The sequence below is a fragment of the Sus scrofa genome, chromosome 1, assembly GCF_000003025.6.
Source record: "Sus scrofa isolate TJ Tabasco breed Duroc chromosome 1, Sscrofa11.1, whole genome shotgun sequence".
Lineage (NCBI taxonomy): Eukaryota > Metazoa > Chordata > Mammalia > Artiodactyla > Suidae > Sus > Sus scrofa.
The window spans coordinates 113,439,287-113,464,895 of record NC_010443.5 but is presented as its reverse complement, the minus strand read 5'-3'; the positions used below and the strand labels follow the sequence as shown (position 1 = coordinate 113,464,895).

The 25,609-nt window shown below is 47.5% G+C and overlaps 1 protein-coding gene and 1 long non-coding RNA gene across 9 annotated transcripts in view; one reads left to right on the top strand and one right to left on the bottom strand.

Annotated features, from left to right (window-relative positions):
* LOC102158936 overlaps nucleotides 1–25,609 on the bottom strand; it is a 358,073-nt gene that overhangs the window by 318,849 nt on the left and 13,615 nt on the right. The gene's annotated exons all lie outside the window — the stretch shown is intronic.
* Nucleotides 1–25,609, top strand: part of LIPC (lipase, hepatic) — a 170,456-nt gene that overhangs the window by 139,244 nt on the left and 5,603 nt on the right. For 4 of the 5 annotated variants that reach the window (XM_021063855.1, XM_021063893.1, NM_001143714.1 and 1 more), the window contains 6 exon segments: nucleotides 199–389; nucleotides 4,260–4,442; nucleotides 5,323–5,440; nucleotides 8,454–8,687; nucleotides 11,641–11,886; nucleotides 24,148–24,265. In XM_021063855.1, the coding sequence (XP_020919514.1) occupies nucleotides 199–389; nucleotides 4,260–4,442; nucleotides 5,323–5,440; nucleotides 8,454–8,687; nucleotides 11,641–11,886; nucleotides 24,148–24,265 (1,090 nt within the window). 5 annotated transcript variants of the gene reach the window in all.

The following is a 25,609-nucleotide window of genomic DNA, read 5'->3' as shown; positions in this document are numbered from 1 at the left end:
CCTTCATCTCCCAAGACAGAAACGGCCATTCTGCTGGAAAAGCTCTTTAGGGTTCCCCAAAGCCATAGCCCATGCCTACCTCCAGCACTTAGTAGTAACCCCATAGCCTAGCACTCTTAGAAATCCTTGGGTTGCCCCAGAACTGGCAGAAGTGAAACAAATGCCAGGTTAAGCATTGTCCCCAATTTTATATTCCAGAGCTACTGGGAAGAAGATCTCGAGCTGCTGAAACAAAGGAAACATTGCAGGAGACAAAAACCACCAGATTCCTTCTCTTTAGAGAAGAAACCGATCAGGGCTGTCAGATTCGGCTCGATCACCTAGACACGTTACAGCAGTGTGGCTTCAACTCCTCTCTGCCCCTGGTGATGATAATCCACGGCTGGTTGGTAGGAAATGCTTACACACCTTTTTTCTCTCTGATTTTACATTTTCTTTTTTTTTTGTCCCTCCCTAATGTGTTCAATTTTAATAAAAAGATAGGGAGCTGGTGATAACAACTTCATGCATATTTGTAAAGTACATTCTAATTTTCCAAGTGCTTCCCCACATATTATCTCATTGATTATCTCAATTTCATGAGTAAGCAGGGCAGGGAAAGTATAATTATCTTCACATTTCAGGTAATAAAATGTGGCTCAAAGTGGTCGCACAGCACATAAGGGCCCGTAAGGGGTTGCAGTTCATGAAGGTGAATCTGTGTCTTTCCCAAGAGAAGGTAGGAAGCCAGAAAACACAGTCTCCCAATGAAATGTTGTATCTGATCTATAAGGGTTAAGTCCAGCTGCAGATAACAGAAACCCAAACTGGCAGTAGTTCAAATAAAACAGAAGGGTCTTTTTTTTTTTTCCCCATTTCACACAAAAGTCCAGAAATATGTAATCCAAAATGAATAAACTCTTTTGGTCAATGAAGTCCTCGAGGACCCAGTTCATTCCCTGCTCACTACTCTGCCATCCTTAAAGTGTGGCCTTCATCCTCATAATCCAAGATGGCAGCTAGAGCGCTAACTATCGCATCTGTATTCCAGGCAGCACAAAGTAGTAGAAGGTATACACAAAAAAAATCAAAAGAGTTTTTTCAGAAACAACTATATTGAGATATAATTTCCATACCCTACAATTCATCCATTTAAAGTGTACAATTCAAAGGCTCTTGATATTTAAGTGTGTTTTCTTAGGCCAGCTTGCTAGAAGCATCTGTGAAATGCTTCCAGTTATATCCATCGGCCATACTGAGATGGAAAGGTGCCTGAGATATGCAGCCTCTTAGAGAAAGTGTAGCTTTTTAGTGATGCTGAAATTCTATTACTGTGGAAGAAAGGGAAGAAGAATATTGTGGGCAATGATTGAAGTCAAACAAACATGTTTCCAAGAGAAAATTCTGCCTTCTTGGTTTCCACAATTTGAAGCTTGGTTCACACTTTGAAACCTCCAGCAATTTGGGATCTATGACTTGAAAACCTTTCCCTGCCATCTAGTTAAAAAATACTCTAGAAACCTTCATCTATCCTACCCTAGAGAGCAAAATGAGCCCATCCACCCACCACCACTCTTTCAACATGGATTCACTGATACTCTCCACATGAACAAAACAGACCCCAGGCCTGACTTCCTGAAGCAGGGGAACCAGACAAAGCCATGTGGGTGGCTCTAGCCACAAGGTGGGGTGCCTACTATTGCCATCCCAGAAAAACACAGAGGCTCTTGCAGCCTGCCAGCAGCTTCCCCCTAGGACTTACAGGGGCCCATCCTTGGGAAGTGGGGGCTTTCTTGCCCCTAGAGAAGAGATCTAACTCAGATGAGACCCTCCAGGAAGCTAAGCCTTTTACATTAGATAGCAGCCCATTTAATCCTCACACTTCCCTCTACAGCCAGTTGAGTTAATCTCATCTCTCAGAAAAGGAAACTGCAGCTCAGAGAGGTCAAGTGGCTACCACAGTTACACAGCCCTCAGTGGACAGAAACCCAAAAGCAGAACCCGCAAGCTCCAAAGCCCACACTCTTTTTTTTTTCTTTTTTTTTTTTTTTTCTGTCTTTTTGCCATTTCTTGGGCCGCTTCCATGGCATATGGAGGTTCCCAGGCTAGGGGTCTAATCAGAGCTGTAGCCGCCGGCCTATGCCACAGCCACAGCCACTCGGGGATCGAGCCGCATCTGCAACCTACACCACAGCTCACGGCAACACCGGATCCCTAACCCACTGAGCAAGGTCAGGGATCGAACCTGCAACCTCATGGTTCTTAGTCGGATTCGTTAACCACTGAGCCACAGCAGGAACTCCAAAGCCCACACTCTTAAAGACTCCACTCCATCTTTTGTCAAGGATGGAACCTTGTCAAGGATGGGTTTGACAGGGGGCCCCATCACACAGCAGGTCCCACACTGCACTCTCCTGACCGCTGCTCTCTCTAGCTGGGCATGATGCCCCATCCCTGTTTCTTTAAGAAAAGCATAGAATAGGGGGCAGAGGCAGAACCTGAGAGGAGGCCCATCTTAAAGGGAACTCAAGGTCAGACATGGAAAGCTCTTCCATGGCAGCAGAGGTGGTTAAGGATAGATTAGAAGGCCAGTCATTGTTGAGGGAAGAACTTCCATCTCTTCAGCTGCTTTTCCCAAAGGGACCTTCCTTTAAAGAGTAAAAGAGAAAAGAAATTGGGAAGGAGGGACTGCATCCTGAGCAAAGCTTTGGGGAGAGCAGAGCTATGGACTTGGCCCTGGACTCAAGGTGAGGACTTGAGCTGAAAGCCTCAAAGCATGGAAGGCTGTACCCCACACGGCAGGGTCTCCCATCTGACCCCACCTCCCCCAACTCCCCCCATCTCTGCTTGTACTCCTTCCACAGACCATGTGATTTTCTCCTCTTGGCCTTGGCTCAGGCTGTGTCTTCTGCCTGTGGTGTCCTATCCCTCTTCTGCTGCTGGAAAATAGCCATTATATATTAGGTGCTCCAGAAATATTTGTTAACTGAATTAATGGCTGACTAAATATCTTGTTTACAAACATGAAGAGAAGAGGGTCTTCTTACCAGGATCTTTTTACCAGAATGAGTTCTTTTTTTTCAAAATCTTATCTAGACTGTAATACATCCACTATTGCAAGTAATAATGATAACAACGGGCAGCAGCTACTGTTGCCACAACTCACAAAGCTCTTGCTTTGTTCCAAGCACTGTTCTAAGTACCTTACATCTATTAACTTATTTCCTTCTCCCAACAACCCTAGAAAGAGGATGCTATTTTTACCCCATTCTCCATACAAGGAAACTGGAGCACTGAAAAGGTAACTTGCCCAAGGTCACTCAGCTAGTAACTAAGAGAGTCTAGGATTGAACTCAAGATGCTACAACCACATAGAAGGCACTGGGTAGACATTTACTAAATGAACGCATCTTAACCCAGAATCACATGCCAAACCATCAGTATTGTTACCAGTGCCACCTCTGTGTTCTTGCCTTCAATCACACCTGAATGACTGCTCTCCCCAGATGTACCCCACTGCCCTTTTGTGAATCTGCACTTCTGCACGTGCTCTTCCTTCTGCCTGGAATGCCCTAGACACCACCGTCCACGCATTCACCTGCCCACCTCGATTCTTCTAAGCAAACTGCTATTTACCCTTCAAGACACAGCACAAATTCCTTTGTCCTTCAGGAGCGCCCTGCAAACTAGCTCTCAAACAGGGTACCTACACAGAACGATTCTCCATAAACATTTATTGAGTGCCTACTCTGTCCTGCTTACGGTGCTAGCAGGGCAGAGCAGAGCCAGTGAGGGTGGGATTCAGAGGCGCGGCAGCACAGCCCCTCCCCAGAAGAGGTGGCGCTGGAGCTGACCCTCAAAGGACAGGTGGTCTTTCTACCTGATTTACAGAGACATTTTCATCGTTTTAAGGCTTGGAAAGTCCTAAAATAGGGCAATGATCAGAAAACAGCTCCCTTTTGAGAGGCGGGAGTAGTACCCAGGGGGCACGGGAAAACTCAAGACAATTTTGGCATTTACAACTTGGGGACCGGGGGTGTGGGGGGAGGCAGAGATGCTACTGAACAGCCACAGAACCGCCCCACAACAAAGAGGTATCTGGCTCCAGATGGTGCTGAGGTTGAGAAGCCTCTTGCCAAGCCCTTTCTCTTGGAGAGAAGGACCTAGCATGAGCTAAGAGTTGGAGAAGAGAGGTGAACCAGGAGAGAGAGGAAGCTAGCGTGGTGCTCCCTTGCTATGCCCTCCTAGTAACGCTGATGACCCTGTGGGCCCACCCTCAGATGGATGGCTTGCTGGAAGACTGGGTCTTGCAGATGGTGGCGGCACTGAAGTCTCAGCTGGCCCAGCCAGTGAACGTGGGGCTGGCAGACTGGGTCACCCTGGCCCACAACCACTATACCATGGCTGTCCGCAACACCCGCCTCGTTGGCGGGGAGATCAAGGCTCTTCTCCGGTGGCTGGAGGTGAGACCTGCCCTGACCTTCACCCTACCCCCATCCCCACCTCCGCCCCCTCCCCCTCCCCCTCCCCTCTTCTCCCTTCCTCCAAGACAATTGAGCTGGTCTCCTATAGCAGCGCATACAGGAAAAACACTTCTGCTAAGCTCACAGGAATAGGAAGGCACAGGACAGAGAATGGACCCCCAGGGCTCTCTCAGATGCCTTCCTTGAACCCCTATTTTGTGGAATGATCTGCCCCTACTCCCCCATCCACTATTACTTTTATGCTCACTTCCTTGGATGTGCTAAGGGATCTAAACACACCCTGTAGGGAGTTCCCATTGTAGCTCAGCTGGTTAATTACCCGGATAGTATCCCTGAAGATGCAGGTTCAATCCCTACTCTCACTCAATGGGTTAAAGATCCAGCATTGCCACAAGTTACAATGAAGGTCACAGATGCAGCTCAGATCCTGCATTGCTGTGGCTGTGGCATAGGCTGGCAGCTGCGACTCTGATTCCACCCCTAGCCTGGTGAACTTCATATACCTCAGGTGAGGCCCTAAAAAGACAAAAAAAGAAGGAAAAAAACCCCCAAAACCTGTGAACTACCGAAGTCCCACATGAATGAATGGGATCACTTCTGCAAGGCATTAACATCCAGGTGAAGCCAGGTGGACAGGAAGCAGCATCACCAGGCAGGACCCCAGGTAGCTGAGCCCAAAAGCCAACAGGACAGGGTTAGCAAGGTGAGAAACCAGTTTGGGTCCTGAGTAGGACTTAAGCACCTCACTTATGATCAGGCACAAAGAACAGAGAGAGCCCAGAACAAGCTGGACCCCCCAAAGGCTTTACCCAGGCAGCTCTCCTCCCCCTTCTACAACCACCTCACTGCTGTCTTCCAGGAATCTGTTCATTTTTCTCCAAGCAAGGTTCATCTAATTGGGTACAGCCTGGGTGCACACGTCGCCGGATTCGCTGGCAGTTACATGGGCAGAAAGCACAAGATTGGGAGAATTACAGGTAACCATGCCTGATAAGTAGCAACTGTAATCTCTACAACTGTCCCTCGGCGTGGAGTAAGGACCTGCTTTTCTAGCAGGCTCATAATTAACACACCCCCAGCTTCCTTCAAGCTCTGTTAGAGTTCACAGGAGGACTCGTAGCACTATTTATTTCAAACATGACCACTGTCATAGATTGCTCTTCCAAGAGAATTTAGATCCAATCACAGCCTCACTTCCTATGGCCTTTCCTCAAACAAATGTCTCTCATAGTCATGCCAAACAGGTCCTAAAATGTAGATAGCAGAAAAGAGTTTATTTTCAACCTATAATTTTAAAAGCCCAGTGTGAGTTAAAGAATGACAGCCCTGGAAATCCCGTTGTGGCTCAGTGGCTTAAGAACCCGACACAGTCTCTGTGGGTTCGATCTCTGGCCTCACTCAGTGGGTTAAGAATACAGCATTGCTGCAAGCTATAGTATAGGTCACAGATGTGGCTTGGATCTGGTGTGGCTGTGGTATAGGCCAGCAGCTGTAGCTCCAATTTGACCCCTAGCCCAGGAACTTCCATGTGCCACAGGTGTGGCTGTAAAAAGAAGGAAAAAAAAAAAAAAAAGCTAGAAGACTGACAGCTCTAAATTTGCTATAACAGACACATTTCTACCCCAGTTTCTACATTTGTGAAATACATGGGGTCTACCTCTGGGGTTCATTTGGACTGAAGGAGGGATCTCTGCACCAAAACCTCACGCCTAGCTCTATGCCAGCTTAGAATGCCCCCTAGATACCCAGAAAGAGCTGAGGATGTGCAGGATGGCCTTTCCTACCAGGCGACCCTGACATAAACCTCATCCCTTCCTGCTGCCCGAGTCACATTCCGAAGAACACACCTGATGAAATGGCTCCTGAGCCCGCTGATTCCTACAGCGTAAAACGCAGGAGGCCCAGGCTAGGCCCTTGTCAGATCAGGGTCTCTGGAGCTCTCAAACTTCTCCTCCTGCTGTTCCTTTCCTGTAGTTCTAGGCTTCTAGGAACACCAGATTCTTCTCTAGTCTACCAATAAGCCATGGCCCCTTGTGCTTCTGGGCCTGTTCAGTCATTGTTCCCTTTGTCTGAAACAACAAGCCCTAGTCTTACCTACCAAACTCCTATGCATCCTTCAAGACCTAACAGGTAAAAACAGTACTTGATAAGCAAAACCAATTCAAACAAATTTTAAGATGAATAGTATGGCTGTGACCTTTTATTTTGTCAAGAAAGAACATTTTTTGGCAACTACTATCTACTGATAGCATTACTTCATAAAAGAAGAGATTTAACACTGAAAAAAAAGGGAAAATAGCAGACATCTATTTATTTTTTGTCTCTTTGCCATTTCTAGGGCTGCTCCTGTGGTATATGGAGGTTCCCAGGCTAGGGGTCGAATCGGAGCCATAGCCACCAGCCTACGCTCAAGCCACAGCAACGCGGGATCTGAGCCGCGTCTGCAACCTATGCAACAGCTCACGGCAACGCCAGATCCTTAACTCACTGAGAGAAGCCAGGGATCAAACCTGCAACCTCATGGTTCCTAGTCAGATTCATTAACCACTGAGCCATGACGGGAACGCTGAAAATAGCAGACATTTAAACAAACCAGATTTGTCATGATGAGAACTCATTTTCTGGTCCTGTTTTGTTTTTTTTTTTTTTTTTTTTTTTTTTTTTCCCATCTTGCTGATGACAAAGGCAGCCAGGTCCACAGAACAGTAATTGACACCCTCCATGATTTAACCCTCAATAGCCTAGGGGCAGCGGGTTAAGCAGACCTCCCATGAGAACCTTCTGGGGGCCCTCTCCACACTGCCTGGTGTCACAGGCCACATCAGGCATTATTAGCCAGGCCCATACATGTCAGAGGCAGCAGGACACCTAACTACTCTGTTGTCATCTTATAGTCAGCCTGATGAAGAAAGCAGTGTAAATCCCACATAGACATCCTTCATTGTAATCACAGGGGAGGGCTGGAGAGCAGGGCCTGTCATGGCCCCCTGTCAATTCCCCTGTCAACAGGGATGGAAACCAGGGCTGATGTGGGATAACAGAATATCCTTCAGAAAAGGTAAAGCAGGGGAATTCCTGTTGTGGCTTAGCGGAAACGAATCTGACTAGTATCCATGAGGTTGCACTTTGCATCCCTGGCCTCACTCAGTGGGTGAAGTATCTGGTGTTGCTGTGAGCTGTGGTAAAGGTTGCAGACAAGGCTCAGATCTGCGCGGCTGTGGCTCTGGCGTAGGCCTGCAGCTACAACTCCAATTTGACCCGTAGCCTGGGAGCCTTCATACACCACAAGTGTGGCCCTAAAAAGACAAAAAAAAAAAAAAAAGGGGTAAAGCAAAAGATAGAGAAAAAACTTTAGGACTGCATAAATACGCCCCAATTACAGTTAGCCAGGAGCTGCCACTTGTCTCATGCAAACCTAAGTGTCACTTAAGGACCAGAACTGTGAGCAGTCCTATCTGCTCACATTTTTCCCAGAGAACAATAATGTCACAAGGCTGTTCTGAACATTCCAATGAAATGACATTAGTGTAGGGGGAGAGCCAGCTTGTTTAGGGAAATTATTGACAACAGGCAAGCAGATAAATTCTTTCTTTGATGGGTAGGTTAGAACCACTTACAATAAGCACAGTGGTTTTTTGTATGCAAACAGATGCTCTTGAAAGTAGCTGGAGAGGTACTTCAAATTGATTTGCTTAAATAAATCAAGCATTCCCTCATAACCTTACTTCTATCACTGAATGGTTCCTGCAAACCTTTTTCTTTTTTACCCCATAGATAATGCCCAGCTGGTAGCCGATTTTTTAGCACCATGAATTACTGTGGTTTTATTCCAAAAAGGTTGTGGCAAGATTTCCTAGAGAAAGATTATGCCCCAGGATTTTCTTCTTCCTGCTAGTTCATGAATGTGTAATAACATCAAAAAGCTGAAAAGAGCCTTTCTCCTGCCCTCCCCACACCCCCACCTAACCCTCCCCCTTGATTCCCTATTAGGGCTGGATGCAGCGGGACCTTTGTTTGAAAGAGCTTCTCCCAGAGACCGTCTTTCACCGGATGACGCCAATTTTGTGGACGCCATTCACACCTTTACCCGGGAGCACATGGGCCTGAGCGTGGGCATCAAAAGGCCCATAGCGCACTATGACTTCTACCCCAATGGGGGCTCCTTCCAGCCTGGCTGTCACTTGCTAGAGCTCTACAAACACATTGCAACGCACGGCTTGAATGGTGAGAAAGAAGACCCTGGCCTAGGCTGGTTTACCTCCCCACACTTGCATGGAGCCTCAGGACCCAGGAGGAGCTAATCTGGGGGATTCTGGGAAGAGTTTGGCAAGGACGGGGACCAGGGTGAACGATCTCTAAGTCCACTCAGAGACAGGGCCTGTGCGCGTGGGTAAGGGCTGCCTTTGCCCAGGCAGGCCCCTCCTCTGCAGCAGTGGTCCCTGAAGCCCAAGCACTGAGGGTGAGAGAGACACCACTGGAGTCCCCACTTTTCACCCACCCAGTGTGCCCAGCAAAGTCTCTCCCTGGTACTACCCCTTCTGAAAGCTTTCTCTGATGCTTCCTCATTCAGGGGGCTTCCTCTATTCTGGGCCCCATAATGATCCACTTAATAGCTCAAGGTTCCCCCCCGCCTCTTTTTGCAGCATATGGAAGTTCCCAGGCTAGGGGTTGAATTGGAGCTGCAGCTGCCAGCCTACACCACAGGCACAGACAGCAACATAGGATCCAAACTGCATATGTGTCCTACACTGCAGCTTGCGGCAATGCTGGATCTTTTAACCCACTGAGTGAGGCCAGGGATTGAACCCTCATCCTCACAGACACTGTGTCAGGTTCTCAGCCAGCTGAGCCACAAACAGGAACTCCTAGATCATGGTTTCTTGATCCCTGGTCTAAGGCTGCTCCCGCTAACCCTACAGGGCAAAGTCCAGCTCTAAATAGGTCCTTGTGACTTCCTTCATCTCAGGGCAGAAACTGAATGTGGCATTATCTGTGTTGTGATCCCACTTCTCTCTCAAACCCTAAAACCACAACATTAATGTGCACATTGATAACAGGTGCAGGATTAAAGAACAAAAGTGTCAGCAGAAACCATACCTTTCATAGGCATTCCAAATGTCTCATTATTATAAAATATCACCCTGATTAAGGAATGCCAGCATTCCTGTTATGGCTCAACAGTAACGAACCAGACTAGTATCCATGAGGGTGCAGGTTCAATCCCTGTCCCCGCTCAGGGGGTTAATCCAGCAGTGCCATGAGCTGCAATATAGGTCACAGATGTGGCTTGGATCTGGCATTGCTGTGGCTATGAGTAGGCTGGCAGCTGCAGCTCCAATTTGATCCCTAGCCTGAGAACTTCCATATGCCATGGGTACAGCCCAAAAAAAAAAAAAAGAAAGAAAGAAAGAAAGACAGAGAGAGAGAGAGAAAGAAAGAAAGGCCAACTCACCCACTCTAAGCCAACTGAAGAACCCCCACCCCTCACCCTCCCTTCTCATCCCAGTCATCTAAAACTGAGCTGAGAACACACCCTCTAGTGATGATACCACTGCCTTCAGGGCTCAGCTATCAGAATGACCTTCACACTCCAACATTATCTCATTTTGGCCAGACTCCCAGCCTTCCACCCACCCTCGCCTGAGAGAACTTTTGAGGAACTTCCTCTTATCAGGACATCTTCCTCCAGTCACTACCCCTCCCATCACCAGCAGTTCCCCATGACCTTCCTGCCCTCTTCCCAGATCTGCACCCTCCCTAAGCTTGACACACCCCTAGGACAGTGTTCATTAACTCCTTGCCTGGCAAATGCACCTCCAACCAACTATAGCCATTTTCTCTTTTGCGATAGACTGCAGATTGATGAAAGCATGTATGTTGACATAGCGCGCCCTGGGCGCGGTGTGGTTTTTCAGTTTTCTTCACTCTTATGTTTGTTACCTCAGTCACTAGATAACTGCTTTACCATCCTCAACACCACCTGGTTAGGTGAGCTTGAGTCAGTTAGTGAATGTCCCTGAAGCTCAGTTTTCTCACTTGTAATGGCTGTCTCAAGGATTTAAAGATCCAGACAGGCAGTTGGTGCAGTGCCTGCCCCATGGTGGAGACTCAGCAAATATAGCCACTAGTCACCAAGAACTGAGATGAGTAATCCTGGGGAAATCAGCTTCTGGCAAAGCTCCCTGTACTCCACCTTCACATGAGGTACTTGCCCTGTCTCATGGTGGTTCCTAACATTCCTAGAGCATACTTCGCTTAAGATCAAATTAAGATTTAGAGACCCCAAAACAAACCCCACCCCAAAGGTCAAAAGCTTTGGTTGATAAACCTCCTCAACTTGCTGTTTGGAGTTAGGCCCATTCAGACCTTATCATTGGGGCATGTCCTTCTACAAGCCAATCCCCCTGCTAGTGTCACAGGCCACTTACCTCAGGCATGCACTGGCTCCCTTGGGACGTGGCAGGGGAGGCCTCGGCTCTCATCAGACCATTAGCCACGTCCCAAGCGTGCCTGAGCATTGGTTTACCCAACTTCATTCAGAGGCATTCCATACAAGCCTGTTCTGATAACTGGCCCCTAAAGCATCCGCACTTGTGTACTTTTTTTCTTTTAACAGCCGCACCTGCAGCATATAGCTGTTCCCAGGCTTGGGGTTGAATCGGAGCTGCAGCTGTAGGCCTACACCACAGCCACAGCAACACAAGATCTGAGCTGCAACCTACACCACAGCTTGTGGCAACACCAGATCCTTAACTCACTGAGCAAGGCCAGAGATTGAATCCACCTCCTCCAAGACACTATGTCAGGTTCTTAACCAGCTAAGCCACAGTGGAAACTCTGCACTTGTGCATTTTTAACCATATGAGACTAAAATATTTCTGAAATGAATTACACTATCCCACTTGCTCAAAGAATTCATTATATTCTTAGTGACTTGGGGCTCCTATTAAAACACCTACTGTAACATACAGCAGCCCCTCAGAGCCTGGGATTATGCCTCTACCCTGTGGCTTCCACGGGTTTACTCTTTGTGGAGCTTTCAGTTGTCACATCCACTGTCATCAGAGGCTTGACCTCTGCAATCTCCTCCTTCTCAATGTGCTATTTCTCTGCCCTAAGAAATGAGGCAACCCTCCGGGCCAAGGGGCAATAATGTCCCTCCTGTCCTGTGTTCCAGCCATCACCCGGACCATCAAATGTGCCCACGAGCGGTCAGTGCACCTGTTCATCGACTCCGTGCTGCACCCCGGCATGCAGAGCACGGCCTACCTGTGCAAGGACATGGACAGCTTCAGCCAGGGCCTGTGCCTGAGCTGCAAGAAGGGCCGCTGCACCACGCTGGGTTACTACACCCACCAGGAGCAGCAGAGCAAGAAGAGCAAGAGCCTCTTCCTGATGACTCGAGCCCAGCCCCCGTTCAAAGGTGAGTGCGGGAGAGCCTTCAGAAGGCCAGGGTGTAGCCATCTGTCCGAAGGTGCCAGAGCTCCCTGAAGTCTTTTCCTGGAGCGACTTCAGGCTCTGCTCTTTGAGTGTTTTGGACACTGCACCGATTCTAGACTGTGCTGTCAACACAGCCACTCTCTCACTCTCCAAGAATGTGGCCACCTCGCTGCCAAGTGCGGAAGGAGGAAGCGTGATACTTTCTGGGACAATCCTGGGGTTGGCTTGTCTTCATCCATTTCCATGGTGTCCCAGAATGTTAGATCCAGAAGGCCTTGAGCAACTACCTTGACCAACCAGGTCTCACTCACTGTACAGGGCCCTGGGGGTGTCTGCAAACCCACGAGAACCCAGCGCTTTCATCTCTGCCGGGGCTGCCAGGAGAAACTTGGGCTGCAGGCTGCATTTGAGGTTCCTCATTTCCCCTCAAGTTTGAATCAGCTCTTCTTGCGAGAGATCATTGTCCTATTCAGGCCAGCCCTAGATGAAGTTCCGCTTCTCAACCTCGGGGCAGAAACCACACCCATTCTGCTCTCCGGGTTGAACAGTAGGTCAGAGAAAGGGCTTGGCCATGATTTGGGCTGAAGCCAGCAGTACTACTTCCCCTCAGCCTAAATCCTCCTACAGGGAACAAGCCAACATCTGTTGCCATTAACATTTCTGCCTAATCCTTAAAACAGCTCGAGAGTGATTTAGCATCTTCTAGTTTCAACAGCACATACTCGAAGCTGGGGGAGGAGCACAGCGCTGTGTGATTATTACTGTGCAGGTATTTGCAGCTACAGACATGAACACAGTCAGCACTGCTTTGCATTTGTGCAGCATTTTACACCAAACATTAGATGCAGCCTGGGCCTCATGGTGCCCACCACAGCCAAGCCAGGCTGGCAGAGTTGGTTACAGTCCCAGGGTAAAGAAGAGGAAAACCAAGCTGGGGTTCAGTGACCTGGCCACATGGCCTAGGACCCAGCTGCCCTCTGACTGCCAGGCCAGCGTTTCTTCCATGACTGCACTCCCAAGTTCAAGCTCCCAGGTGGCTTGTATGTTAGGTTCCTCTGTTTATCTGAACTTACTGCTCTCCAGCCACATTTCCCCTCCATGAGTCCCAGGAATGACAGAAGTTGGCTTGAGCAGCTGATAGCTTCTGAGAGCCCTTGGAATGAGGGCAGAATCTTTCTTGCCTGAGGGGCAGAGGGTGCCCTCAGCTGTCTGTCCTTGAGTGGGTGGAGGAGCCTGAGGCCTTGGAGCAGGTGAAGGAATTTGGAAGGCCTCCCCGCTTCGCTTTGGGGAGCTCCCCCGCCACAGGCTGCCAATTAGACACTCATTTGGGTTAACCAGCTCCTCTTTTAAATGGTGGAACCACCTGGAGTGATTAAGTTTCTTGCATAATCAGATTTCACTGGATAGACTTTAATCCTGGAATGTTATTGTTTGGAGAAACGGTTCAACTCCATCATGTCCCAGACATGGAAACCAAGGCACAGATGAGAGAAAATCATTTGCCCAGGATACCAAGGGAATTCCTGCCAGAGCCAGCATTTAGACTCAGGCCTCCAAATCAGAAGTCAAGTGATTTTTTTTTACCTCAGTGAGCCACCCCTGGTCTGACTGTGGAGGCAAGGGAGGGAGGAGGGTGTGTGTCGGGGCGGGGGGGGGGGTCGTCGTGTGTGTGTGTGTGTGTGTGTGTGTGTGTGTGTGTGTGTGTGTGTGTGTGTAGCGGGTCTTGCTTTTGCCCTGGGATCAGCTAGAAAGAAAGAGCGTCCTTTTTCACCTTCCAGGGCAGGGCTGTGCCTCTGAAATGAGGAACTCAGTCCTGGGTCCCGCTGGAGGAGAGCCACTGGGGGCGTGGAGATGGGGGCGGATGCGAGCCTTGGGAGAGGAAGAGGGGGAAGGAGGAGCAGCGGGCACAAGCCAGGCTGATTTTCTCCCCATGCCAAGGACCCCTGATGCCCAATCACCACACACTGCTCGTGGGAACTCACAGGGACCCCCCGCCTGTAAGGCAGGACCAAGGAACCACATTAGGGCAGCAGCATCTCATCCAGCAGCTGCCAAGGGCAGTGTGCTCAGCCACTATTTATTCTTCAGGCATCCGTTGAGCCCAGGTAGCAAGAGACCCTGCCTGTCACATGCGGCATGCTACTGCTGTCCCAGGAAGACAGACGAGTCCCTTGAAGACAACACTTGGGTCTCTTTATCACCAACCACTCATCTTGCTCCAGGGATGTCCAATGAGAATAGGACCTAGGGGCCGGTGACTTGGAGGTGGGACCAGGGGGCAAGACTGCCTGCAACTGCCCCGGAACCGAACCTCCAGCCCCTGACAGATTGCAGTGGTGAGCTGCAGCCTGCGCTGCATCCTTCCTGCCCTGCTCTGGGCCCTCCAGTTCTCCCCAGTCCTGCCTCAGTCTTTCAGGAAGCAAAGTCCTAATCTGTACAGCTTCATTTCCTTCACTCCTGGGGAGTCACATCCCTGCTGTCCCTTTAAGTGGTCCCGCATACCACTACACATGATGCTCAGATGACACTCCCCCCGCCTATGTAGAAGCTGCCACTCGTGGATACTGTGCAGTTTGTACAATGCTATGTCGCCCTGTATGGAAGCCACTAACCATATGTGGCTATTTAAATCACTTAAAATGAGATAACATCAAACATTTGAATCCTCAATCACACCAGCCACCGTTCAAATGTTCAAATATGTGACTGCCATGTCAGAGAGTACAGAAATAGACTGCTTCCCTCATCCAGAAAGTTCTGTTGATGGTGCAGGCATCAGGTCTTTAATCTAGGCCACCATAACTGCACCCTTCTTCACCCATCATGACCATGATCGTCTCTGACGTGGGCCAAAAAAGCCTATTTCACTGGCCGCCTGCAGCAGTGGATGAATACTTCCAGAGTCATAAAGGAAGATTTCCCTAACCCTGATTCCGGAGAACCCATGATCCCTGTTTTTCAAAGGACGTCTAATTGCACTATATATTTTAGTGCAGGGTCTGGCCGGGCAAGATAAACATCGCCTCCTGATTGTAGTTGCACAAAGGATGACTAACTCGGCCCTCATTCCTCTGGCTCCCAAGATATTTTGACAAAACCATCACAGGATCTATTTTCTACAACTAAACACCAGAACTCGGGTAAACACTGGGAGAGGACAGCAGTAGCAGAAGAGAATTGGGAAACAGTCACCCAGTGAAAACAGGCAATTTATCACCCACGTCCCTTCTCAATCTCTCAGGAGGAAACTTTGCTAGTTTGGGAGCCTGTTTTTGTTTGTTTGTTTTGCTTTTTTTTTTTTTTTTTAAAGAAAGCGGCGGGGGGGGGGGAAGGTATGAATCTGTATTAAGTCCAATTTAGCAAGCAACTTACCTTTTTTTTTTTTTTTTTTTGATCTTTTTAGGGCTGCACCCATGGCATATGGAGGTTTCCAGGCTAGGGGTCGAATGGGAGCTGTAGCTGCCAACCTACACCACAACCACAGCAATGCCAGATCCAAACTGCATCTGTGACCTACACCACAGCTCACAGCAAAGCGAGATCCTTAACCCACTGTGCAAGACCAGGGATCAAACCTTCGTCCTCATGGACACTAGTCAGGTTTGTTACTGCTGAGCCACAACGGGAACTTCCTCAAGCACCTTATCTAATATAACCCCCACAGCAGTTGGGTGAGGTCACTGGGTTCAAGAGAAGGAAGGAGCACTCAGGTGGGCTTACTCTGTCCAGGCACTGTGTTGGATATGTTGCATTTATCATTTAATCTTCACAACCATGTACAGACAAAGCGGGAGACAGAGAGAAGCAGGGAGACTGATGATGCCTAATTTTCCAATAAATAAATTGAGATTCAGAGAGGCCCAATCACCTTCCCAAAGTCACTTGATTTGTAGAGCACTTGACCCTAGCTGCCCCGATTCCTTGCTCCTTTCACTGCATGTGGCCGCCTAAGCATTGGACAGGCACTTCCTTGAGTGCCGGCTCCCTCCTGAGTCACCAGGCATGCCTCATGCCTCCTCCAGGGCTCCTCTTTCTTCATCTCCTACCCCCTTCCATCCTCCTCTGCCTGCACCTTCTCCCGGCACTCTGGGCCCCCTCCAGCCAGGGAACTCACTCCAGTTGTGAAGAGCCCTCCTTTCTTCCAGTTAGGGTGATCACCAGCCCTACTGTGACTTGGGGAGTCTGTCTAGCTTTGGCTTTTCTCAGCTACTTCTTTGCAAGGCTTTCACTGATCTCCAGGGAGAGTTCCAGAAGAGCAAGTGGGTAGAGTAGAAAGAGCAGGGTCTTGGGATGGGGATAAGGCATGTCCAGAAAGAATCTGGCTTTGCTGCCAACCACGTATATGACCTTGACTCAGTGACAAAACCTATGTGGACCTCAGTTTCTTCTGCCAGGAAGGGACTGTGTGTGGGCCAGCCTGAGGGAGCACCACTAACACTGGCACCTAGGGGTGGGCACAGTGAGTCCACTGTGCCTGGTCAGTTCAGCAAGCAGAATGGAAAAAGGCATCACTGGGCACTTTTTTTTTTTTATTATTTTTTAGGGCCGCACCTGTAGCATATGGAGGTTCCCAGGCTAGGGGTCAAATCAGAGCTGTAGCCACCAGCCTACACCACAGCCACAGCAACTCCAGATCCGAGCAGCATCTGTGACTTACACCACAACTCATGGCAATGCTGGACCCTTAACTCACTGAGCGCGGCCAGGGATCAAACCTGCATCCTCATGGATACTAGTCAGATTTGTTTCCACTGAGCCACAACAGGAACTCCTCCAAGCACTTTTTACATATGCCACCTCATCTCTTCCTCACAACAACCCGGTGAGAAAGCTTTCAATACCTGTTTTACAGACGAGGAAACTGAGGTTCAGAAAGGTGATGAGCATGCAAGACCTCAGGATGGCGCTAGGAGGCTCTGTTGAGGGATCCTGTTGTGACCCTACCTGAGCACCCTTGGCACAAAGAGCAGCACAACACTCTCTACCCCCTCATACACCCACATGCACACACTTCTAACCCCCACACACAAAACACAACACTCTTTGGCCTAGACACACACACGGTACACTGTCTCCACTCCCAGCAAAAGAGGAAGCCACCACAGAACAGGCAAGATCCAGTTTCATAAGATCAGCGTCATGTGAATGGCACGGTACTGCTGAGCCCAAATGCAGTCACCAACATAAGCTCATACATGCACATATACAGATGCTTATGAAGCCCCTGCGCCATGTTGTCTTCTCTCAAGCCTGCCCACACTTCACTCAGCCAGCCCCTGCCAGTGCTGGCGGCTCGTGCAGTAGCCCTTGCATGAGATCATCCTTGGGCTCTCGATCCCACCATCTTCAACCTTCCTCTCAGCTTAGAGGCGCTTGAGGTCTAGGAGCGAGACCTTGGTGCTGCAAGAAAACACAAGGTCTCTTTCCTCCCATCTCCAAGAGAAAATCAGCACATTGCAAAAACATTTTTAAGTCTCTTTGATGTTTGCAAACAGAGTTATAATATCTCCCAGAGCCAATATTGAATGATTCAGAATCATTTTTTTTCAGGAGACAAAAAAAAAAAAAACTTCCTTTTTTATAAATTCTACAACCTGGTACTCACAGTGGCTACCTTGTGAAAAGGAACTTGTTTTTTTAGGCGGTACCAATAGGATCAACAAAAGATTAGGATCCAGGAATCTGGGGTGTCTGAAGCCTAGGAGGACTCTCTGTGGTGGAGAATCTCCAGAGGCCTCACGTCTCTGCTCCAGGTGGAGTCTGCCTGATCTCCATCAAGGTTAATAGACTATTTCATGCTTTTCATCCTTAAGACCTGAAATAATTTCTCCTGCCTGAACGGGCGAACGTGTCGTGTGGGCCTGCTTGCAGTCAAAGGATCAAAAGCATTTTTCCTAAATCATTTTTTTTTTAAATCCTTATTAAACATACTGTAAGGTAAAGTGTGCAAAATTATTCCCACTTTTCCCCTTTATCTTTGTAACAGCATCATTGTTCTGGAGGGTGGTGGAGAATACAAGGCAAATTGTCTTTTTTTTTTTTCTTTCTTTTTTTAAGGAAAAGCACAAAGATCCAAAATAAGAAAAATCAGTTTTCAACATGAGAGGAATCGAACTAGGAGTCGAACTGGAGCTATAGCTGCTGGCCTACACCACAGCCACAGCCATAACCACGCCAGATATGTGTCCTACACTGTCACAGCAACACCTGAGCCAGGCCAGGATCGAACCTGCATCCTCATGGGTACTAGTCAGGTTCGTTATAGCTGAGTGGCAACAGGAACTCAAAATTTTTTTAATTTCAAGATTTCTCCCCACAGATGGCTTTCCTAGTGCACCTTGTGCTCTCGGCATGTGATGGGTTTGGCCATCGCCCTCCTGCAGACATAGGCACCCACATTCCTTCATGTCTGTGCCCTCCACGGCCCGCCTCACTAGGGTCCCTCACGGCTTACAATCTTTGGAGGTTCTGACCTCCAGCAAAGGTCTCGTCCCAGGAAGACCCTGCAGGACACAAGTCATTCTCCCCCGCAGGGTGTGAGAGCTAAAGGGACCTTTGCAATCACCAGAGCCAATCCCTTCCCCCAGAAGCATGAAGCCAGGGCATCTCAGAGGTGGACATCAGTCTCCTCCCACTCACATTTTAAGAGCAAAGGAAGACAAAAACCTGCCTCCAGTGCAGGGATGTGAGACATTTATCCCTGCTCAGAAAGCCAGACATTCAGTGGACAGGCAGCAGGGAGGAATCTGCAGCAGCAAGAGCCCAGGATGGATGTCAGAGGGTTGGAGCTGGCAGGCACTTTGTCTTGGTGGCTTCACTGGAGGCAGGTGTAGACCATGACTTTTTTTTAGGGGCTGCGTGTTTGCTGGTTGCTTTCAAAGGGCAGATTCAGCTTGCCAGAACCCCAGGAAACAATGGGAAGGGTCTCGTGGAATCATGAGCCAGACACCTGTGTTCAAAGTCTGCTCCACTTCTGACTATCTGGGTCACCTCAGACCCCTTTCCAAATCTCTGCTTCCTCATTTGTAACTCACCAAGGTCATTGATACCTTGTCTGTCTGGGTCTCAGCAGAAAACATGACACCATTCACTGGGGCCAATTGAAGAGAGTAGGCAGGACTCCTTGCAGAGGGTGGGTGATATGAAGAAAACCAGCGTGGGGTGTTGATGCAACCCCAAATCTAACAAGAGGCTGCTGGAGAAGCAAGGAGAAGGGATCACCTGAGGAAATGAGAGCTGTGGAGGAGAGACTGCTTCAGCAGCTTGTCCTGGGGTGCAGTAACTATGCAGTCAGGCTCCAAAGCAGGAGGGAGCTTTGAAAAAAAACCACCCAAATCTCTCTTCTCTGCCCTGGCCTCCTGCTGGTGGCTCCCCGGTGGTCAGTCCCAACCAGAAGCCATCCTGCAAGTGAGCCGGGAGATGAGGCTGTGGGGTCACATCCTGGGTTTCCCAGCTGGGCAGAGAATGCGTGTGGATAACAGGGGAGGACTAGAAAATGGAGTCTAACCACATGTTATCCTGAGTTAGTCTTGTTAGGGGGACAAAAATAATGAGTGTAAAACACCTAGTGTGTCACATCGCCTGGTGCTTAGTAGGGTCTCAGCCAATGGAAGCCATTTTCTTGTTCCTCCTGTTCATAATGAAGCTCTTTCATGAAGCATGTATCCTGCCTTGCTTCCACACCAAGAGCCCTGGAAGCATGCCTTACATACTTGGTGTGAGCTGAGACTTAAGGTACAAGCTTTAATCTGGCCCCCAAGTGTGCCCTCAGAGAGCCATGGATATTGATGCCATGAGACAAGGCGGAAGGTGATAAGGGCCACATAAGTGACCCTTCTTCCCAGCTGCAAGCTGCTCCAAGGCCAGGACCACAACTTCCGGTTCATTTTTTCCCTAATACTTTTATTTATTTTTTCTAATACTTTTAATTTATTTTTTCTTTTTACGGCCATAACTGCATCATATGGAAGTTCCCAGGCTACGGGTTGAGTCAGAGCTGCAGCTGCTGGCCTACATCACAGCCACAGCAACACCAGATTCAAGCTACATCCGTGACCTATGCCACAGCTTGTGGCAATGCCAGATCCTTAATCCACCAAGCAATGCCAAGGATGGAGCCCACATCCTCACAAACACTATGTCGGCAGGTTCTTATCCTGCTGAACCACAACAGGAACTCTGTTTTGTCTTAATTCTTAAAACTTTTCTTTCTTCAAAGAGTCCAGTTAAATACATGTTTATTGTAGAAAATGGGGAACTTGCAGAAAAGCATAAAAAAAGAGAGTAAAAATCACCTCTCGTCCCTCTCCAGAGATAACCACTTAATCTTTTTGTGAATCCCCTCCTTCTCCATTCTGTTTTATTAGAGTCGGTCTCATGTTACATGTACAATATGTACCCTGATGGTTGTTTAGGGGTTTTTTCTTACTTTCCTAAGCATTGAAATCATTTAAAAAATTTCTTTTTAATCACTTCTTAAGAATAAATCACATGGTTGAGAATATGAACTCCGAATCAGCAGACAAACGTCTAATTGCAGCTCTGCCAGCTCTTAGCTGCTTTACGGTGAACAAGTTACTTAAATTTCCTGAGCTACATCTTCTTCATTTGTAAAATGATGCGGAGGGAGGTTAAAGCAGACATCTTACCAGGTTATAGTAAAGAGAAATGAGATAATTATGTGAAACAATAGCTCAGTGTCTGGGACGTAATGAAGAGCTAAATGGTGATTATCATAATTGCCATTATTGGGAGTGCCTGTTGTGGCTCAGTGGGTTAAGAACTTAGCATATTGTCCTTGAGAATGCGGGTTTGATCCCTGGCCTTGCTCAGTGGGTTAAGGATCTGGCTTTGCCACAAGCTGCAGCGTAGTTTGAAGATGCAGCTCCCATACGACCCCCTAGCCTGGGGACTTCTATATGCTGCCAGAGCAGGCGTAAAAATAGAGTAATAATTGTCATTATTAGTTCACAAACATTCCTCTATTGGTGAATATTTAAGGTGTTTTGATTTCTTTTTTCATGAAATAATTCTCTTATGACATTTTTGAACTTTAATCTCTTTCCACACTTCAAACTTTTTCCTTAGGTTATATAAAGCTATTGATCCTGGGTATTAACATTTAGAAGTTCAAGTTCTGGAGCCAGGTGACCTGGAGTTATATCCCAGCTATGCTACTTACTAGCTGTGTGATACTGGAAAAGTCACTTAACCTCTCTGTGCTTCAGTTTTCTCTTCTCTAAAAGGAGACAATAACAGTATCATCTGTTGTAAGGATTAAATGCAATAATAAATGCAAGGTGCCTGGCACAGGTAAAGAAAATAAATGTTAGCCAATGTTATTACCATGCATACCACCAATTAGACTATCATGCGCAACAGCTTTCAGCACTGGGCAGTGTCTCAATAGATTTCCAATTAATGCATATTAAACTGATCGCCATGAAAGTTCCTTGCATACTCTGAAAGATGCCCTGTCTCCTCATCAGGAGGTTAACCCAAGGCCAGTTCTCTCCAGTCATCCAGGCTACCTCCTCCCCCACCCCGTCATGTCTAAGGCCTGTTTCTTTCCTTTTTGCCTCAATTCAAATTATAATATGATTCACTTGATACTGAGTTCCCTATTCCGACCTCAAATAGCATAAGAGCTTTCCAGAGGCTTCTGGGATAATAGGCCAGAGTCCCTGCCTCCATCGCTACCACCCAAGGATTTAAGGACACTTCCTGGAACTTGGGCTACAGCCCATCTCTAATTTCTCACCCACAGCCTCATAGTCTTGAGAACATCAAAACACTGTATTCCAGGCTGGAGGATTTGAACATCTATGATGCAGGGCACTGGAGCCAATCCATCAAAAAACCCAAATGGGAACACTGGTTTATGCCAAAGGGAAGGATTGTGTAAATACGTCAAAAACCCGGCAATACAGTCACACCAGGACCCTGCAGCTGAAGTGCTGGCAACACACCATTAGCCACAGCTGCTGCCAAGTGCATGTGTGGTTACCAAGCTCCACTGGAAATGCACCATTTGGAAGTAAGTAGATTGATTCATGAGGAAGGTGCATATTTCCATATGCCGGCTGCATGGGATGGATGATCCAGCGACCAGTTCCATAATCTACACTTTCCAGGAGGAATTCTCCAACAATGCTTGAAACTCAGATCTTGAATTCTCAGAGGTGATTTCCACCTTGCTAAATGTTCATATATATCCTGATACTCCCAAGCAAACTGTCAGTTCCTTCATTCCACAAATGTTTGTTAAGCATCTACTATCTGTAAGTACTGTGTGAGGATTAGGGAATTAATTATCTAGGACAGGGAAAGCACATATACAACCAGCATATCATAAATCCCCTCTACCCTTTGCCCAAGGCAGACACCAATCCTCCCAAGAGCCTAGACATCGTCTCAGAGCCCATCTCAACACAGGGGTCTCTAGGGAGTCCCTAGCAATCAAGTTGACCTGCCCTATTAAACCTGTTGGCAATCTTGGAACTAAAATAGTACGTGTGCTTAGAGAATATGGATGCAGCAAGAAAAAAAAATCCAAGCAGCCATCAGTCATTTGCTAATTTTGAAAACAGCCGCACAGTTGGTTGGTGTAACAATTCAGGCTAAGCAAGGCAGTAGGTCCAGGCCAAGAGCACAGACTGCTCTGTGACTTTTAACAGGTCACTTCACCACTCTAGCCCCTGTTTTCTTCTTTATAAGACAGGGCTGTAACTCATGGACATGGAGAAGAGACTTGTGGTTGCCAAGGGGTAAGGGATGGGAGTGCGATGGACTGGGAGTTTGGGGTTAGTAGATGCAAACTTGTTTTGGGGGTGGATAAGCAATGAGATCCTGCTGTGAGGCAGAGGGAAATATATCCAATCACCTGTGATAGAATATTATGGAGGATAATGTGAGGAAAAGAATGTATATATATATATATATATATATATATGTATGTATAACTGGGTCAATTTGCTGTACAGCAGAAATTGACAGAACATTGTAAGTCAGCTATAATTTTTTTTAATTTTTTTTAAAATATGGAGCTGATAATAACAATACCCTCCTCATAGGGTGGTTATGATGGGCACATGAAAAGATGCAATGTAGAGTGTTTGATGGTAAGAAATTTGCTTTCTTAGTTAAATTAAGAGACTGTATGTATGTCAGAAGAATCAATTTCTTTTTTCTTATTTTTTTTTTCTTTTCTAGGGCCATACGTGCAGCATATGGAAGTTCCCAAGCTAGGGGTCTAATCGGAGCTATAGCTACCAGCCTACACCACAGCCACAGCAACACAGGATCTGAACCACATCTGTGACCTACACCACAGCTCACAGCAACACCGGATCCTTAACCCACTGAGCGAGGCCAGGGATCGAACCCACAACCTCATGGTTCCTAGTCTGATTCGTTAACCTCTGAGCCACGATGGGAACTGCCAAGAAGAATCAATTTCCTTCTTCCCAATAGCATTCTGGACATTTGATAAGGTAGAAAAATTTTAGGCCCAGTTACTAGGAAAACTTGTCTTATTTCCACTGGAAAATGCTGCTTATTGAACCCCACACACCTTGTTCCCAGGAACTGCCCAGTATACAGAGATATGCTCGTCAGGACCTATTTCTAAGCTGGAGCGCCACCCCACCCAAAAACTGGCCCCCTCATATAGTGGGAAAAGTAAAAATGGCCATGTGTTCTCTTGCATTTGTCAGCTGCCTAAAAGGCAATATATCCTTTAATTTATGGAAGGGGACCCTTGCAAATATGTGGAAGAGTCCAATAAAAATCACGCCCAGAAATGGGTGAGAATGCCAAATATACTCTATTTCTATTCTGCCTTCCTTTATTGGATAATATTTATTTTATTACAAACACAAGTCCTCTTAGACATTTAGGAAATTCAGGGAAGGAAAAAGAAGAAAATTAAAGGCATTCATAATCCCACCACCAAGAAAAAAACCAGGACATCTCTTCATCTATACTATTTCCTCTGCTTTTTTTTTATTTTGAGTTTTTTTGGTGGTTTTTTTTTTTTTTTTTTTGGCTGTGCCCATGGCACATGGAAGATCCCAGGCCAGGGATCAAACCTGACCTGAGCAGCTGCAGTGACAATGCCAGGTCCTTAATTCTGAGCCACAGAAGAACTCCTCCCTTTTCAATTTTTAAATGTTATAGATGAGTCCGTTCATTTTAAAAATTCCTGCTTAAATTCTCTTTTCCTCTCCATCCTGTCTCCCTCTAGTTTATCATTACCAGTTCAAGATCCAGTTCATCAACCAAACTGAGAAACCAGTAGAACCAGCTTTTTCCATGTCACTCCTTGGAACTAAAGAGGAAATGCAGAAAATTCCCATCACTCTGTGAGTATGCAGAGCAGCCCATCCATGATGAGGACAGCCTTGAGTTGCTCACAGGGTCTGAGTAGACTGCTTTTCAAGGGTCAGACTAGACATAATTTACTTTTCTCAGCCCATATGACTGCCCCAAACACCCTGCCAGATGGAACATCCACAGGCCAGTGCCTTGTCACCCCTCCTCAGTCTCACCCATTCCCAAAGATGGGTCTCTGTTGCTGCCACCCGTGTTGGTGATGGGCCCAGTGTGACAGAGGCAGAATGGAGAGGGCAGCCAGAGGTGGCTGCCTGTGTCTACAGTCCAAGAAGAAGATCCAAGTGGGTGAGGGCTAGAGCAGGGGTGCCCAGGAAGGCCCTGCACACCTTTCCAGTGGGTGCTGCAAACCATAACCCAGAAATAAAACTGGTGTCACTCACCTTGGCACAAAATTCCCATCAAGATCAGCCTGCAGTGCCGGCCTCCCCACCTGTTCTCCGCTCTGCTACACACCTGCTCACAATACGTGCAGTGGCCTCATGCCATGCTGCTTTGTCTCACCATTTCCACCATTATCATGGGCTCTCCTTGGAAAGTGGAACTAACCTTCACCACTCCCATCATAATCCTCAGTTTCCCCCAAATTGCCTCCAGCTTAGAACCTCTGATCATCACCCTGACTCATTCAGCAAAGGGCTTGTTGGTTCTCTGCCCTAGATGTAGAGAGCACTGTGTCCTTAGGATGCTTCCAGCCTGGTAGGGTGGGTGGATTCCTAACTGGTGCTTTACAACATACTGCCGAAGAGCTGTGATGCACCAAGCAAGGGAATCCTCTAGCCACCTGTCTCACCCTAAATCCAGCGTTACCTCTGCACTGTTCCAAATCTCTGAGAGATTGTTCAAGGTAGTGGAAAGGGCACTACTAGCTGTTCTGTCCATGTTGGGACTTTTTTTTTTTTGCTTTTTGTTTTTAGGGCCACACCCACAGCATATGGAGGTTCCCAGGCCAGGGATCCAATTGGAGCTACAGCTACAGCTGCCAGCCTACACCACAGCCACAGCAACATTAGATCCGAGCCATGGCAATGCCAGATCCTTAACCCACTGAGTGAGGGCAGGGGTCAAACCCGCAACCCCATGGTTCCTAGTTAGGTTCATTTCCTTTGTGCCACTACGGAAACTCCAATGTTGGGACTTTTTAATGTCGTGGAGATTAGTGAGTAAAGCCTGATAATAATAAATGCAGATCCTTAGGTATTATTATTGCTTTTTAATAGTTATTTCCCCAATACAGTTTTTTTTTTTTCCTACTATACATCATAGTGAAATCTCGCTCCAAACTGGCACATCCTTTTAATGTGTGATTTTCTATT